Source organism: Sinohyriopsis cumingii, chromosome 3 (genome assembly GCF_028554795.1).
Source record: "Sinohyriopsis cumingii isolate HCF-2022 chromosome 3, ASM2855479v2, whole genome shotgun sequence".
In the NCBI taxonomy this organism is placed as follows: domain Eukaryota; kingdom Metazoa; phylum Mollusca; class Bivalvia; order Unionida; family Unionidae; genus Sinohyriopsis; species Sinohyriopsis cumingii.
Genome location: NC_142963.1, coordinates 39,465,375 through 39,482,238, shown reverse-complemented (window position 1 = coordinate 39,482,238; position 16,864 = coordinate 39,465,375). Strand labels below are relative to the sequence as shown.

General features: G+C 42.4%; 1 protein-coding gene across 1 annotated transcript in view; it reads right to left on the bottom strand.

Annotated features, from left to right (window-relative positions):
* Positions 1–16,864, bottom strand: part of LOC149802737 (uncharacterized) — a 55,427-nt gene that overhangs the window by 2,809 nt on the left and 35,754 nt on the right. The window contains exons 8-10 of the mRNA XM_089952144.1: positions 2,127–2,313; positions 1,211–1,399; positions 188–322 (exon numbers count right to left, since the gene is read on the bottom strand). Coding sequence (XP_089808270.1) covers positions 188–322; positions 1,211–1,399; positions 2,127–2,313 — 511 coding nt within the window. The remainder of the gene's footprint in view (positions 1–187; positions 323–1,210; positions 1,400–2,126; positions 2,314–16,864) is intronic.

Sequence of the window (16,864 nt, the reverse complement as noted above, 5' to 3'; positions counted from 1 at the left end):
AGCAATACTTGTTGTAACAGATTATACGTCAGATATCCGATGAAGCCCGCCCCGATAAACATCCTGATATGAACAAAGTAAGTTTCGGCTATAGACTTTAAGACTGGGCTGAAAACACAAAGCGTCCAGTAACCCATGTCTTGTCCTTTGTCTAGCCTCATAAATCAGCACATAGAGAGCTACATACCATCATTTGTTGCCGCCTTGACGATGGTGACGATGAGAGTGGAGAGATAGTTTCCCAGTCCAGATGTCATTAGGAAGAGACCCATCACTAGCCCCTGCATAAACGATGGTGCTTGGGAGTAAGCAAACTCTAGTCCTGAAAAAAAATAATTACCCATTGGTCAAGGTCTAAGAGAACAGAAAGTGTATTTGAGACGTATTGCAGGCAATAAATCAAATTGCAGTCTTAATATCAACTGTACTTATTTGGATAAAAAATCATTCCTGAAAATGAGGAATTCGGTAAATTTGCGAGACAGCAAACAATCTTAGAGTAGAGTGGATTCAAAGCCATTTGAGCTTAAGGTGTGGCCAAGATTTATTTCTGCTTATAATGCCATTTAATTTTCTTCTTGCAAAAGTTGATATTGTCATTATTAAATAAGCTTTATATCTGGAAAACTTTGTTGCTGAAGCTTGATAAGTATTCTACATCGTCTTTCTCTAGGTAAGATGAATTTCAAGCCTCCCTTCATCAATCATTGATCCTGTTTTGCACAGATGTGCAATATTTTCATGGAACCCTCGATAGCGCGGTTAGTACAAGGTTGGACTGGTAATCCAGTGGTTGTAGGTTCAATACACGCCTTGGTCAGGTCTGTCGTCCGTGTGTACCTAGGAAAGGAACTTCTCTTCCATTTTTTCGGCATGATATAGTCAGTAAGGTGCCAAATGTGTCGTTAAAACCAACAACAACAAATGAAAACAATAATATTTACAACATTAGGGACACACAAGCACTCTTTGTATTAAACATTGCGTCTTTTCATAAAACAATTGAACTACATTGATGCTGACTTCAGCCTTTGCACATCAAATCAAAACGAAGAGTAACTTAGGGTAAGCTCGCACTTCTTTAACTAATAATACAATTAAAGCGAGTCTAATATGTAGCTGTGCCATCTGTTATTTGCATGATAATTATTTCCTTGACAATGAATCAGAATTGATACAAAATATTGATACACCTGTAACTCTTTATTACCTGATATACTAGTAAAGACTTCACTGGATCCTATGAGAGCAAACTCGGGGACCTGAGCAAACATGGAAATGTAGGAAGCATTGAATTTATCATCCGCAAGGGTCTGTACAAAGTAGCCATCTTTCTTTCTGTAGATCTCTATGACTCCGGCATATACCATGGAGAGAGCCGCCAGAATCATTCCAATTCCTGATAGTTATAGATTTATATCTATATATATATATATATATATATATATATATATATATATATATATATATATATTGTATGTCAATATATTATCAAATTCACTTTTTCGATCGTGTCTCAGACAATTCAACAATAATAGCAATAATGCATCGATAGACACGCATGTTTCAGACCCATGGAGTACAATTCGAGCTTAGTTAATTTTGAGTTGTTATGAGGTTGGTTAAAATAAAAGGCTTTCAAATTGAACTAACATATTAGCCAAATAAATAACTCATTACAAAACTATGGGAAAAATATTGATGTAACGATATTTCTTCTTGCTTTACGCAGTCACGATCATATAAGAAACGTTCAGATACTTTAAAGTTAACAAAATGGACTTGAATGCCTAAATGTTGACTAGAATGTTCAGTGCAGACAAAATCCTTCTCTTTCAGAGAGGCCCCCAACACCTTGAAAAATTTGAAATGCTTTCTGCATGGTTACAGACTGGAGCTCAGTAATCACTTATGTTTCTTTAATTTGTAATTCACTTACTGAACTCATTCAAATATGTTATATCTTGGTTGCCCGACCCCAATTACTCTAGGCATAATAATAAGCTCAAAACAAAAGCATCGAATTTGTAACACTTTAAAGATAACGACACAAACACTTTATCAAATTGTTCCAGATCTCGCCCGTTCTAGACAATTTAATAATTCTGAGATAATTGTTTAAATACCCATTTTTTGAAGATGAGTGAGACTTCTTCCGTGCTTAGACAGCAAGGGGTAGACAACTCTGTCCATGATGGGAATCAGTATTAAGATGATGAGAGTATTGAAGATATTAAGTAGAGCTGCAGGCAATGGTTCTCCACCCACTCTGATATCCATACGCTCACTTTGCAGGAATAGGGACGTACTCATCTAAAATAAAAATAAAAAACAGAAGGGAGTGGGAACGAAAATAGCTCAAGATGACGGTAAACAGTTAATACAGAGGTATATGTGTGTGTGTGTTTTGTATATTTTACAGCATTCAGCATTACAGAAAAAATTAATTATTGAACCTACATTTGCAGTCAAGCTGATAAGGGTTGAGATAAATATTTCATTTTAAAGTAGTATCTTTTACAAAGACTGTATATTCGGTTGAATGTCAATTGCAAATCGATTCTCAAAATTGAATATGACATATGTTTTTAACAAAAGCGAAGTCAGTAATTAAGTATCTACACATTCGCTCTGATCTATTACTTTATTCTTTGATCTCGATAATGTTCATTCCTTGTTCGGTTTTAATTTCATTTATAGAAAGTTCTCTCATATGCATATAATATTGGGAAATATTACACACCAGAAGCGAATAAAAGGCTTTTGATTTGATCTCCTTTCCTATACATCACAAGCTGCACACGAGTTTAAGGATGTCAGCATGGAACAATAAAAAGTGAAGAGGTAATCACTACGTCGACGTTATTTAGTCCTGCTTTACATCCAAGTATGGATTCGTCAATATATTGGACGTTTACACTATGTAATTACTACATCAGTAGTAAGGGGGGTAGGATTAGCGTCAATGGGAATTAGCATTAAAAACACCCTTGGGTCACTTTAGCGTCAAGGGAAATTTAACATGGAGAAAAATCGTGGGTAGGATTAGCGTCAAGGGAAATTAACATGGGGAAAAAATCGTGGGTCTGATTAGCGTCAAGGGAAATTGAACATGGGATTTTTTTTTTTTTTTTAAAAAAAGGGGTAGGCAATTGAAAGGCTATCTCTTTTCGAGATATATGGCTGGCCCTGAAAAGGGCCTTTGGGTTTTCTTCTTCTGCTTCTAAGTTCTTCTTTTCCTCCACCAACTTCTTATTTTATCTCCAACACTCTTTCTCTTCTTTTTTTCTCCTCCTCTTCTTTCTTCTCTTCCTCCTCTTCTTTCTTCCTCTTCTCATTTTCTTCTTCTTTTTCAACTTTTTCGTTCCATGTTCTTATTCTTATCTTTTCCTCTTCATCCTTCTTCTCCTCCTTTATTTCCTTCATCACACCACTGATCATGTCCTTTGCTTTTCTTAAGTTGTTAATTTTCATTTTTACTCTATGCGGACTATAAGAATAGTGGTCTTCAACGAGTCGTACGAGCATTTGTTCTATCATGCCCAAATTGTCAAGGACGTCTTGCAATGATTGAAATTTATCCAGGTGGTTTGAAGCCATCTTCTGTGTAGAATGGTTTGAACGACGAATACTGTGGGTTCTTATACTTAAAGCGCGTACGTGAAGGAAAACATCCCCCTAAAAAACATAAAATCTATCTTACCTAGATCATGACCAAACAACGCGCGGACGTGAAGGAAAACATCCCCCAACTTTTTTCATTTCATATAATATAACCCAAACTATACTCTCCACATTTGCTAAGAAACAATAAAGAAACCCATAATCTACTATTCTCACAAACATACCTTTACTCTTACAAACACAAACACACTAACACATACCCTCACAATTTTTTAAAAAAGAGTTAGTGTTTATATTCACACTACTCTACCTACACGCATTGGCAAATTAATAGTTATTTCTTTTCTAGAGTATTGGGTAGCCCTGAAAAGGGCTGTTTTTTTTTAACTCCTGATGCACCTATCTAATGGTTGCACCTTCCTGGCCTGGCGCCACACACGCATCTTCTTCCCCAGTCTTCTTTCACCTTTGTTCTGGGGAGCGCAGAGGGAGGATGATTCGCTTCAACACCCCAATCCTCTGTCTCGGGAATATTGAACGACATCCTCTCTTCTCTTTTCTTTTCCTCTTCTTCCCTCTCTCTTCTCTCCTCCTCTTCCTTCTTTACTCTTGCTTCTTCTACTATAGTCTCCGCTGATAGTTCGTTTACTATGCGCCTGGCATATTCCAGGTGCATCTGGAGTTCTAACAGTTTCACTATTCTGCTATTCGTTCTTCTGGCTGTGTTGATCAATCAACAAGGGTAGCTAGACTGCCCAGCGAGTTTCAATTTATAGTGAAAGCGCGGACGTGATGGAAAACATCCCCCTAATAACATAAAATTGATCTTCCCTAGATCGTGACCAAAAAACAACAACAACAACGCGCGGACCTAAAAGAAACACTCACTCACTTTTTATGCTACCCATCACTATTTTAAAATTTTTTATAAATCACTTCAATAGACTATCCACATACGCAAAGCAATCCAATCTAACCCCAAATATACACCTCAAACAGCCCCCAAAAAAACAAACATCATTTTAATCTACTATCCACACCAACCTACTTTATCACTTACAAACACAAACACACTAACACATACCCTCACAATTTTTTAAAAAAGAGTTATTGTTTATTTTCACACTACTCTACCTACACACATTGGCAAATCGATTGTTATTTCTTTTCTAGAGTATTGGGTAGCCCTGAAAAGGGCTGTTTTTTTGTTTTGCTATGGCATTCTTTTTTTAGTTTCTAAGAATGCGATGTCCTCTGAGGATTGACTTTCTGGCGATAGGTCTGCTTCTTCGGAAAGAGAAGAAGAACTCTTTGGTGTCGATACGACAATCGACAAAGCCTCTGTCAGCTTCAGGTTGTTGCTGCTGCTGTTGCTGTTGTTGCTGCTGTTGCTGCTGTCTCTGAAGTCTGTACTTCTCTGTCCATTCTTCTTTCTCCCTGTTCATTTCTTCTCTGAAGAGCTCTTCTATCAGGTCTTCAGTGATTTTTAACATTCTCACATTCTCTATTTCTTCTGGCTTCGGTATCAGACTGTGTCTGACCCAATGCAAATTCACGTAGGCTTCGTTGAGCTTAGCTAGTTTGGAGCACATCTTCGTAGGAGGATGAGTCAACAATGGATGGTTAGACTGGAAACAACCCCGGTTCTTAAAGTCAAAGCGCGGACGTGAAGGAAAACATCCCACACGGTTTTCGAGCCGCAACGTTCATGAGAGGGATAGTAAGAAATGAAAGAGCATCAATCCAACATTCTTATAGCTAAACAAAAGACAAAGGCATTTTTTTCAAAACACAACATTTTTTATTCAAAAATCACTTAACACTAAACAACATTTCTAACATTTTTAACAATAATCCAACACTATAACATCAAACAATTTTTTTCAAATCACAAACATTTTTTTTCTCAATGGACCATCTACTTTAAACAGGGCTGAGAACGTTGTGAATGAAATTGTGATTTCCACTGTTGGAAATCATTAGGCCATTGATGGACACTACGTTTCCTAGCTTGAGACAAAAGATAAGCATAATGGTCACAAAACCATCGATCTACTTTCACATCATTTCTAGCAGAAGAACGAGGATCGAAATGAGTCACTAAATGTTCTAAGGAATAGCCCAGGCTGCGATGATGCAGAAAATACACACAATATTGTCCACACACCAAGGAATCTGTGCCTTGTAATTTCACATTATTGAATCGGGTGGTTTGAGCATTTCTTCTCATAAAGTCAATGATATCGTCTTCCAAAGGGGGCAATCCGTACGAATCGAAATATTCCACACATCCTTCTTGAGGAAAGTAGACGGCTACCCAGTGGGTTCCTGGGAGATGACTGTCGTCCGTGTTGATCACGTAAGTTTGATGGTCTTTAGGTTTGCGATGAGGGAGTTCATCTTTAGCACAGACGACAGGATTCCAAGAAGCCGTATACGAACTGTGGTTCAAAAGGTAATAAAGTTCCCAGGTATCCATTTGTGTTGTTTTCTTCTTCACAGGTAATAATAAGTCGTCAATTCGATCCTGACTTTTTGCTTGAAAATGTCTGACGAATAAACGGTTATTCGTTCTGTTTCCTCACTCTGATTCAGGAGAGCTTCGATACGATGGATCTCTTGAGTGGTTAATGGTGGACAAGAATGTTCACGCAAGTCTTTATACCACTGGTGCAACACGTCTTTGTTCGAGATGAGACTCCAAGCTTCGTCCAGATACTCGTCCAATTTTTCTTCTTGACTCAACATCAGGCATTTATCGTGTTGAATTTGACTGGGATGATCGTTTTGACATCCATAACAATTTTTCTTGATCAATTCCGTCATTTTATCGACCAAGTGTTTGGCAAAACAGGAGACTAAATGCGCTTCTTGTTCTGGCCATCGGGACTTCATCATGATCACTTCTTCTTCTTTTTCCACGGTCTCCTTACATTCCATGTCCAAAGTTTCTCCACTAGGTAAAGAGGGATAACAGTCTTCCATGGCTTCTAGTAATCTAGAATGACTTCTCTCAAACTATTGATTTCTATGGTATTATCAAATTCGGCATACAGGATGACGTTCACCGTTACATCAGGGTCTCGGTTTGCAAACTGAATTTCCACGCGAATCTGTCCGGATTTTATAGGGTGGAGATGTCCCTCGTCGCTGCCTTGGTCTGGAGTGAAATCGAAAGCCCACAAAGCATAACCTCCTGCGTAATCCTCGTACGTAATGCCGTGACTGGTGTTGGTTCCTAACTGGCCGGTGGCTTCGTACAGGGACAAGTACGATCTCAAGTAATTCTTCTTCTCAAAGTCAGGTTCGAAAGGTCGGGTACACAAGGTCTTGCCATCGCGACACGCCAAAGTGTTGAAAGTAGAAAGGATTTTTTTCGACAGCTCCGTTGAAGGCTGTATTCTCGACGATACCAACGATTAAACGTTTGGGTAGCTGTCCTTGGAACAGATGATCTTCGATCATGGATCGCTGTCCCTTGGGAATGGTGAACGTTTTCACTTCCACGCGTCGTATGGGATACTTGGCGGTCGTTCTGCTCAACGTCTGACTGATGTCGTTTCCCACTTTAGGTAACACTTCCACACGGCGTACGTAGAGCCTGGCTTCCTCGATGACAGTTTTGCAAACAGTAGTACCTATCAAATGGAAAGCGGCACTGCTACGATTCAGTCTCAGGCGAACATTCACCCCGTTTAGCAAATATTTCTCTTGCAACCACATGTCCAGATGTAAACGATCCATCAGTTCTAAACTTTGTCCGTTTTTGATTTTGTCTCTTCGTTCTACAAATCCGTCATTGTTTGGTGTTTTGCTTGCATCAGTTTCGAATCTTTCAAACTGGCCTGCTTCGTCAGCTTCCCATAGCACACAGGCATTGAGATGAGTGTTCTTGGCATCTATTCCGTACGTCAAGAGATTTTCCAGGTACGCTCGATAAGGGTAAGTATCCATGCTGCTGCTGACCAGTTTGTTGTTCAAGTACAAGTCCACTCCGCTAAACAAGGAATGCATGAAATTGTTGACGGGAGCTATTACCTCATCGCCATCTAGGGTCGAATTGTCCTCATCGACAACTTTGACTTTCAAGTACAAGTAACTGCTATTCAGATCGATGTAATCTTCGGGCTGTCCTTTGATTTCAAACTCGATGGGAGCTGAGGCTGTCAATGAGGAGACGGGGTGAAATTCCACCCACTGGGATTCTTGCATCGTCATCATGGTGGGGGGCATGGCAAGCAGATCCAGTTCCGTCTTGGAACAGGCGCATGACTCTCGGTGCATTATTTTTTTGTTCTGTTCTTTCTCAATAATCGAAAACGTCTAAGTCTCGAACGGTTCTTCTTTTCTTGGCCTTTCTCGCTTGAAGTCTGGTGAAAGGGTGTTTTCTTCGTCGTCTCTTTCTGCCTTGTCCTTGCTGAATGCCTGACTCGGTAGCGTGCAGGGCATTTATAGGTGTGTCTCGTCGGCCCAAAATGTCTTTGCCCGTTTGCAGCAAGACATTTTTACCAGCCCTCATGAAGGCTTCTTTAGGGTTTTGTTTGTCGATGATAACATTTTGGAGAAATTCTTTGCCTTGTGTCAGTGCCGCATCTTTCAAGGCGTGCAATCCGCGTGTCACCATCGGTTTCAACACCGGAGCCACCAAACGAAAGGCCGATTTTAACATGTCTCCTAAACCGTGTCCTCGCTGTCGAGCAACCCCTCGGTACACTGGATACATGACTTACTTACGAATCGTGAGAAAACCGTTTTCGAAAATGGAGTTTCACCGTGACTTTTCCTTTGGTGAATGGAATATTTTGTCCCAAATCTCCTTTTATAGTAATGTTGACCGTGTCCAAATACGACTTGCTGACAGGCAAATAGTGAGGATGGACAAATTCGCGGTGGACGTGGTAAGTGTTTCCACCTTCCTCGTCAGAATTTGCGGCAGAATCCACTTTGAAAGGAATGACACGCAGTAACGGCACGGAGGTGTGCCCCAACACGTTGTATTCCACCACATCAGAGTACACGAACATCAAATTCAGTCCTTGGTTCAGTTCTACCGGGGTACGAAAATACTTGGCAAAAGAATCGTTGTCGTAAATGACTGGTAATTCGGGTTGTGTTTTTTGTTCTACTTTCTTCCTCAGCTCCATGTCACCGCCCAACATGTCAAACAATTCAGGACAAAATAAGAAAGACATGATTTTGGGCCCCTCAGGAAATTTTATCAGGAAGCGACGAGCTGTTTTGTGGTACTCCAGGGTGACACTTTTTTTGACACTTTCCAAAGCTTTCAGAAACACACCATTAAATCTGGTGGCTATGGTGTTGACCAAATGTTGACCACTAAAATAATAGCCTGGCGGAATGAACAAGTGATAGGTGGTCCACTTTAGATTTGGTGTACGGGTTTTCTTGTCATATTTGCTATGGGTATCCATCCACTGTTGCAATTGCTCGTCATGAACTTCCACATCAAATTTATTTTGATTGGGAAGGACATTGAGGACTTGGGTCGGGTGAATCATTTCCACTAAAGCCACTTCCCAATGGGCTTCGTGATCTAAGGGGATGGCTTGAGGTAATTTGGCCGTGTAACAGCACAACGTGTTGTGGGGAAACACCTCCATGGAACTGTCACTGGGTAAGGTTAAGTAAAATTGGTTTTCGTGACTCATAATTCCAGAGTTCTGTGGCTGTCCGAGGGGATATTACTGGACGTCAGAGGCGTGTCTCCGTCTAGAATGGGGTTCTGGTTGTGGTTGGAGTGGTGACTGGCACTGGCACTGGACACAACGTTCCCGTTCGAGGAGAATTTCAGGGAGGGATTGGGAAGCAGGTAACCGATGCAACTGCTCAATAAAATGGTCCACAATTGTTTGTCTCCTTGTTGCAAACTCAAATTGGCAATGGCTGCCCCGATGACACAATACACCACGAAGATTTGGCAGAAAAAGACGATTTGCGTTTTAGGCACACGTTCTCCACACCACACCCACAAGGGTTGTTTTTGTAAATCTTGCACAGAAGAACTAGGGGAAGAAGGAGTGGTCGACGTAGCTGCGTCTGTTGTGTGAAAGGGCATGATGGTCACTTCTTTTTATAGTCGATGACTTGCGAAGCGTCGATCCAAGAATCGAAACTGGGTGGATATCCTTTCCAACGTACTTTGACTTCTTTGACACGTCGTTTGCCCACTTTACGGGTTCTGCGTTCGAGAATGCTTTCGATGTCGTACACGTCGTCTTCTTTTTTGGTGACACGTTGTAACTCGGGCAAATAAAACGTTCCTTTGAGTACTTCTCCGTTCATGTCTTCCAATTTATAGACGGTAGGATGACGACCATGCACTCGTCCAGTGACACGAAACAATTCGGTCGTCCAGTTAGGTAAGTAACCTTTGTCGAAAGTGCGTTTGGTTTTGCCAATGCGCACCCAATCTCCTACGGTCAACTCTCCACTTTTCTTGGGGACAGCCCTCGTCGGGGACGTACCAAACAGACGCTCAAACACCAGCACTTCGTTGTCGGGAGTCACGTCTTGCGGGGCACGTCCGATGCTTCGATGGTAAGATTGGTTGTACGCTTGCACCAGGTGCGGTAAGATGTCGATGTACTTCAGAGTGTGGTGATGCGTAAAATATTTCCACATGCGTTCTTTCAAAGTGCGTTGAAAACGTTCCACGATGCTGGCTTTGGTTTCGGGATTCTCGGTGGTAAAAAAAATGAATGTCACGTTTCTTTAATTCTTTTTGGAAAGCTTGGTTCAGAAATTCGGTGCCTTTGTCCGTTTGCCATCGAAGAGGGTGACGACCGCTTTGTTTCAACACCCGTTGCAGGGCTCGCACTAACTCGCTGCTCGATTTGGAAGTCAAGGGCACGACCCAGGCAAATTTGGAAAAGACGTCGATGACACAAAACAAATATTTGTAGCCACGATTGTAGCTGGCCAAATAAGAGACATCGGCTAAATCGGCTTGCCATTGATGATCGATGCCTTCCACTCGGGTGCGACTTCTGGCAAACTTGCGTCGAATGGGTTTGTGTAAAGTGTAGGTAGCTTGTTCTTGTAACCATCGTTGCACTTGAGGTAAACGGAGACTTTTCAGTCGCGTTTTGGCAGCACGATACAATTTTTGAACTCCTGCGTAACCTGCAGGATGGGAGGGATCGTAGTAAATGCTGGCTAAGACTTTTTCCATTTTTTTGTGTTGATTGGTGTCTTAATAAGGCACCCACTCTTGGGAGAGGCTACTCTTTTTCTCTTGGGGTATTTTCTTGGATTGCAAGGCTTTGCGTGTGCGACCGGCAATAGGTGTCGAAAAGGAGGAGGATGTCTGAGCAGGGGATATCGGTTCTTGTTTCACTTCTGTCTTCACTTTCTTTTTCTCTTGTGAGGAAGAAGGGGTGGCCATCATCTTTTTAATCCATCCAATTCTGGAGGTAAGTGGTGTTATTAACTTGCGTACTTTTTCTGGTGGAGTTTGAAACCCTTCTTCTTCTTCTTCTCCTTTTTCTGTCTTGGTCACGGGTACTGGTGGTACTGGTACTGGTACTGGTGATGGTGCTGGACATTTCATCAAGGTCTTAAAATCTTTTAGAGTGGGTAAAGCTGTTTCGTCTAAAGCTTTCTGGTGAAAGAGTTGCAATCTTTGCAAGAGTTTACCGTACTTTTGCGATTTTTCTGTTTCGGACAAATCTTGGCGATCCATCAAGGATTGCAATTCGTGTTGTAACTGGGACATCTCGCTCAAATTGGGATTGGGAGGTAAATGCGGGGTGCGTTGTTCTTGCCACCGATGGTATTCCATCCATCGTTTGTAAGGCACTAAAGCTAGTTTTCGTCCTTCCATGGGGTTGTCAGCGGTCGATTCTGAGATCTTGGGACTTCCGAGGGCCTTTTTATCTTGCTCCCACCAGTCCTCCCAACATGGTTCCCAAGACTCCTTTCAGTATGGGGCCTAACAAGAGAGGTAAAATGCCTCCACGTTGGACCAACATCTTCTTTTTTTGACGAATGGGAATTTTCTTTTGAACCATTTTCCGAAGAACGTGACGATGTTTGCCTAAGCATTGTTTCTGGTGTTTGGACAAAGGGATCGTGCCTTTCAAAACGTTCAAACAACATTCGCACACGGTATCGATGACCTCTTTGGAGGCCGTTTGAATGAGTTTTTTTCGTAGGGGTGGAGAAGCTTTGGACAGGACAGATAACATGTCCCCATGTTTGGCTAAACGTGGTGGCAGTCCTTTCCTTTTCTTTCCTTGGGGTTTTCTGGAGGGTGACATCTTTGAGTCTTCAGGAGCACCGAAAAAACACTGATACCCGACTTGGTCACAGATCTTTTTTATACTGGAACGCGTCGCCACTGATTGTCTTTACGTCGTATTAGTTTGAGGACAGGCATGACACGTCGTGCAGGGGTACGCAACGGACTAAATCGAGCCAGTTCTTGCTTGGACAAATCCAGTAAACTTTGTAACATGCCCGATCTTTCATGGACTTTGATTTTGGGAGAAGGTACTTTGTGAGCAGCAGCCACTGTCGCTAAATGGGAGGGTCCTGCCACTGGGGAAGTTCTTTTGGGGGTCATCAACGGAGACGTTCTTAGTGTGATCAACGTCTCCGAGTACTCTTCAGTTCCTGGTGACATCAACGGAGAAGTGGATAAACGTGAGGCTGCCGGAGACGCAGTCACCGCTGTGGCAGGTCGTGGTTTGCGAGTGTAAGGTTGCGTCCTGGCCGAAGTGCCTCTCTTGCGACTAGTTTTCTTCTGTGGACTTTTCTTTTTCTGAGGACTTTTTGTCTGTTTCTTTTTCTGGGGGCTTCTTTTCTTTTTCCGGGGTGGTGTCTGGTAAGAGGAGGGTCCTGCCACTGGAGAAGTTATTCTTCTTGGGGACCTGGTCTTTTTCTTTTTCTTCTTGGGGCTTCGTTGGACTTTTGTCTTGGGGATAACTTTGGGGGCATTAGGATCCCATCTTAAGAGTGAGCGAATGATGACCCCTCCTAGAGTACCGCTCCCTCCAGGTTTCAAAATGATTTGTTTTTTGGTTTGAGTGTCGATGCGGGGATCGGCCAGTTGGACCAAAGCGACTTTGTTTCGATCGAAAAAGCGTTTGGTTTGATGAGGAATCTGAATGATTCCTTGGAGTAATTGACGTGCAGTCACCGTGAACCATCGTAAGACTTCTTTGAGACTAGCTTCTAAGACACGAGCTCGTGTTTGTGGATCTTTTTCTCGACTGATGCCATACAAGGCACGAATCAATTTGACGGGAAGATGCGACTGAAGGGACGTCATGTTCACACTGTGTGAGACAGACGAAAAAGCGTCTGAGGTTTTTATAGATTTTTTTTCATGGGGAGTGAAATGAAGTCGAGGACGGAGACGTGTACAGGACAGGCCCTCCGTCTTGGCACCAGTGGTGAAACAAGTGGGTACGAAATCGCAAATCCTCGGGAGTCGTAGGTTTCAAATCGACGAGTAAATAGGCGTGTGGCGTTTGAGTGGCATCGTCGTACGCCTGAGTCAGCCAAGGCGTTCCTAACTGTTTGGCTAAGACTTGCACTTGCGATTTATCTCGAGAGCTTTTAAACAAGACCACGTAATGCGCATTGAGACTGATGGTGCGATGGGCTTTACTTTGTTGAAACAAATTTTGGGTGATGTAAACAACACTGGCATTACGGTGATGCCCTTTGCGCGTGAACCACAATTTAATTTCTTCTTCGTCTTCTCCTAACATGTCGTCGAAAATGACCAAATGGGTTTGACGGGAGTCAGAGACGATGCCGTCGTCTTCTTTAGGAATGCCTTCCACAAACACGATGGAATCTCCTTAACTTTCTCGCAAGAGACTGTACGCCGATTGCCACTCTTTGTAACACCACACGATCCGTTGAGGTGGCCGATCGATCAAATGATGTTTATGTTCGATCAAACGTTTGACGAATTCGGTTTTGCCAGAACCGCTAGGTCCAGCAATGAGCATGTTAAAGGGATGGCGAAGATACAAAGCCTCCCAACTGGCACGATCTAAGTGTTCGTCGATGACTTTGACAGTAGAGGAAGAGGGAGCAGAGACAGCAGAGGTAGCCATGGTGTGAGAAATGTCACTTGTGACACGAAAACAAACAAGACAAGAGTTTATATACTTTTTCAGAACACGTTTATTGAATGTTTTTTTTCAAACATGAATACGAGAGACAAAAATACATAAAAGCCAAAGGCTTAAGTACAACAATAAAAGGCACATGATAACTATGAACGTGGAATAAACACAAGTGTCTGTACAAGAATCACATGTTTTGGGTAATGTTCTAACCAGTTCTATAGTAGGGGGTAAGGTCACACAAGTGTCCTCCCGAAAGGGTCTTTCAGGCCTGTCCACGACAGTCCTGTCCTGGGTGACGGGTTCTTCTGGCACCGTCACTAACACGGGTTGAAAAGTAACTTTTTTCCTTGAACAACTCTCGTGCATACTGGGCCACTTCTTGGGTCCAAGCCTCAAAACCCCATTCTTTCCAGGCACGGACATCTGTCCAATGGGGATGTAAGTCACAAGCTACACACACATCGTCATACACGTCTTGGGTAGCTAAAAGTTGACGAATCTTTTTTTCCTGTTGAGGTCGAGAAGTATCCAGATGAAAACGCAAGGCTTTGAGCAAAAGGAGTTTTTCGTGACCATTTAAGGCCATTGAGGTGGTAAGTACTGATCGTAAAGAGTCCACAAAGAATCGGCTGGTAAACGAAATCCCAGAAAACAAGTCACTAAGACACACACCACTTGTCGTCCCAAATTGAATGGATACAGTTGTTGTAATAATTGATGGTAATGATCCACGGTTTGAATATGGTCATTGAGTTCCTTCCACGGAATCTGTTGGATGACATACGACATAAGTCGTGGCATAACAGCTTGTTTTTATAGTCTCTTTGTTTCGAAAAGAATACACGTACTTTCTAGCCAGAGATCTTCGTTCTCCAGTTGGGAATGTAAATCTTGCATACTGTAACCGAAACGTTAGAGTTCGATTAGAAGTTTCCTCTTCCGCTAAGTAGATTCCACGTAACAAATGTTGGTAATCCTTTACCTTGTCTTCCTCAATGGGTTGCTCTAGGTGAATCTCGAAGTAACCAAAATGATCAACACGTGAATCATCGGGGGCCTGGAAGTATTGAACAAGGTCTGACCACTGAAACAATTTCTGACGAATCAGTTCTCTTATACCATTCAGGTACCAGTGGTTAAAGATCTGGTGACGTAACGGATGCAGTTGTTCTTTACGTTTCACTTGTATTTTCACCAGCTCTCGGTAAATGCGTTCTCTCAACTCCACAGGCAAAGCACGAATGTTCTCTAGCAAAGTATCCATGAATAGGTCATACTAAATCCTCTTTGGTCTGACACAAGAAATGTACTCTTTGCACAAACATGGTTTCACTTCAGTGTCGAATTTAAATCGTTGAGTCACTAATCTACACATTACAATTCGTTCAGAAGTTTCCTCTTTCACTAAGTTGACATTGTGTTCAAGATGTTGGTAATTCGTTAACTCTTCCTCTGGAATTCGATGCAGTACGTTTACAATGATGTAACTACAATCGTCCATACCAAACCAATCCTTTTTAAAACTAGAGGATCGTTGATCAATGTCTGTCCGATGGAACACTTTCAATTGAATCAATCCTTGTATAGCCTTCAGGTACCAGTGGTTCAAACACCGGTGACGTAACGGATGCAATTGTTCTTTACGTTTCACTTGTATTTTGACCAGCTCTCGGTAAATGCGTTCTCTCAACTTCACAGGCAAAGCACGAATGTTCTCTTGTAAAGTATCCATGAACAGATTATTATGGTAAGAAGTTACTTCAATGTCTCGGTCCCACTAAGGGTAAGTAATGACAATTCGGTGACCATCGAGCATGTTCAACGTAGGCCGAATCTTGCGGTTCCCAGTGGTGAAGTGACACACCGCAACTGAAGCACTTGACTTTATCTCCTTCGCCCAAGTAGAAAAATCCGGCTCTGGCTAATTCTTCGGGGGTCGGTCCTCCCAGATACTTAGGCCATTTTCCTTGAAGACGATTTTCAAAGTCGCAGTATTCCGACAAACGCACAGGAAACGAATATTCGTTTTTCACAGGTTCGTTTCGATGAGGGTTGAGTGACATGGGCAGGAGTTTGCTCGGGGCTGGATGACATCCGTAGGGGGGTAGACGTGAAGGTGAACATTCCCCTTTAAAACGAAACCCAGTAAAATGTCCAAGAGGACGAGCGGCATCGCTTTCGAATCCCACAGGTTTGACACGCACAGCATCACTTTCCATGATAGGGGTAGGGACACTAAAGTTCCCATGATGCTTTACGGCATCGCTCAGGTCACAAGGTACAGCATCGTATCCATCGCAAGGCTCACAATCGCACTCATCTGCAAATTCCGTTACGCAATTACAATGGTAACCACATGGACAATCGCAGTTTCCTTCCGGACATTTTCCGTCGCAATGCATGGGTCTTATCCATCCAATATTAGTCACACTAGAGGAAGATACAACTTTTTTACAATCCCCAAACTGGAACGATGCCTCTTTCAAAGTATTCATCTTGTTCGCTCGGTCTTGGTAGTCACAATGAACTATCGATCTTGCCTAGGGTTCCTTTTTTATATACAGACCAATACCGACGTGACCGTACGGCAACGTAAAGTGATTGGGAAGTCGCACTCGCTTCTGGTACACGATTTGATAGACTTTTTCCAAGGGCCGACTGACGATGTAGTGAGTGGGTAAACGTACAATCTTGTTCGGTTGATAGGTGGTCACTTTAAAGTTTCCATCCTCTCCCGATTGCAAGGCTTCTTTCAATACCCCAAAATTGACCACTCGACTGGTACGATGATTCAGAGTCAATCATTTCACTTTGCACGTCGTGTGCACTTCTCCTTGTTTGTCCCGGTATTCGTAGCCGTAATTTTTGGGACCACCACTGACGAAACTTAGAATCTTGTCGTCGGGATGCTCGTCTGTCCAGGCTCCTAAACGGTCTCCTTCGATGTCAGGGTGCTGTTGAATCGGGTGATGGATGTAAATGCAACTGTCCGTGTCAAAGTACAGGACGCGTTCTTCTAACAGTTCTAAAGCTTCGTACAATTTTAAGCGAGCATGAGCTGTCACGTAAGCCGCAATGATGACATTTCCAAAAGGGTCGTCTTGTACAAAGTCCAGATCTTCTTCGTAATTGAC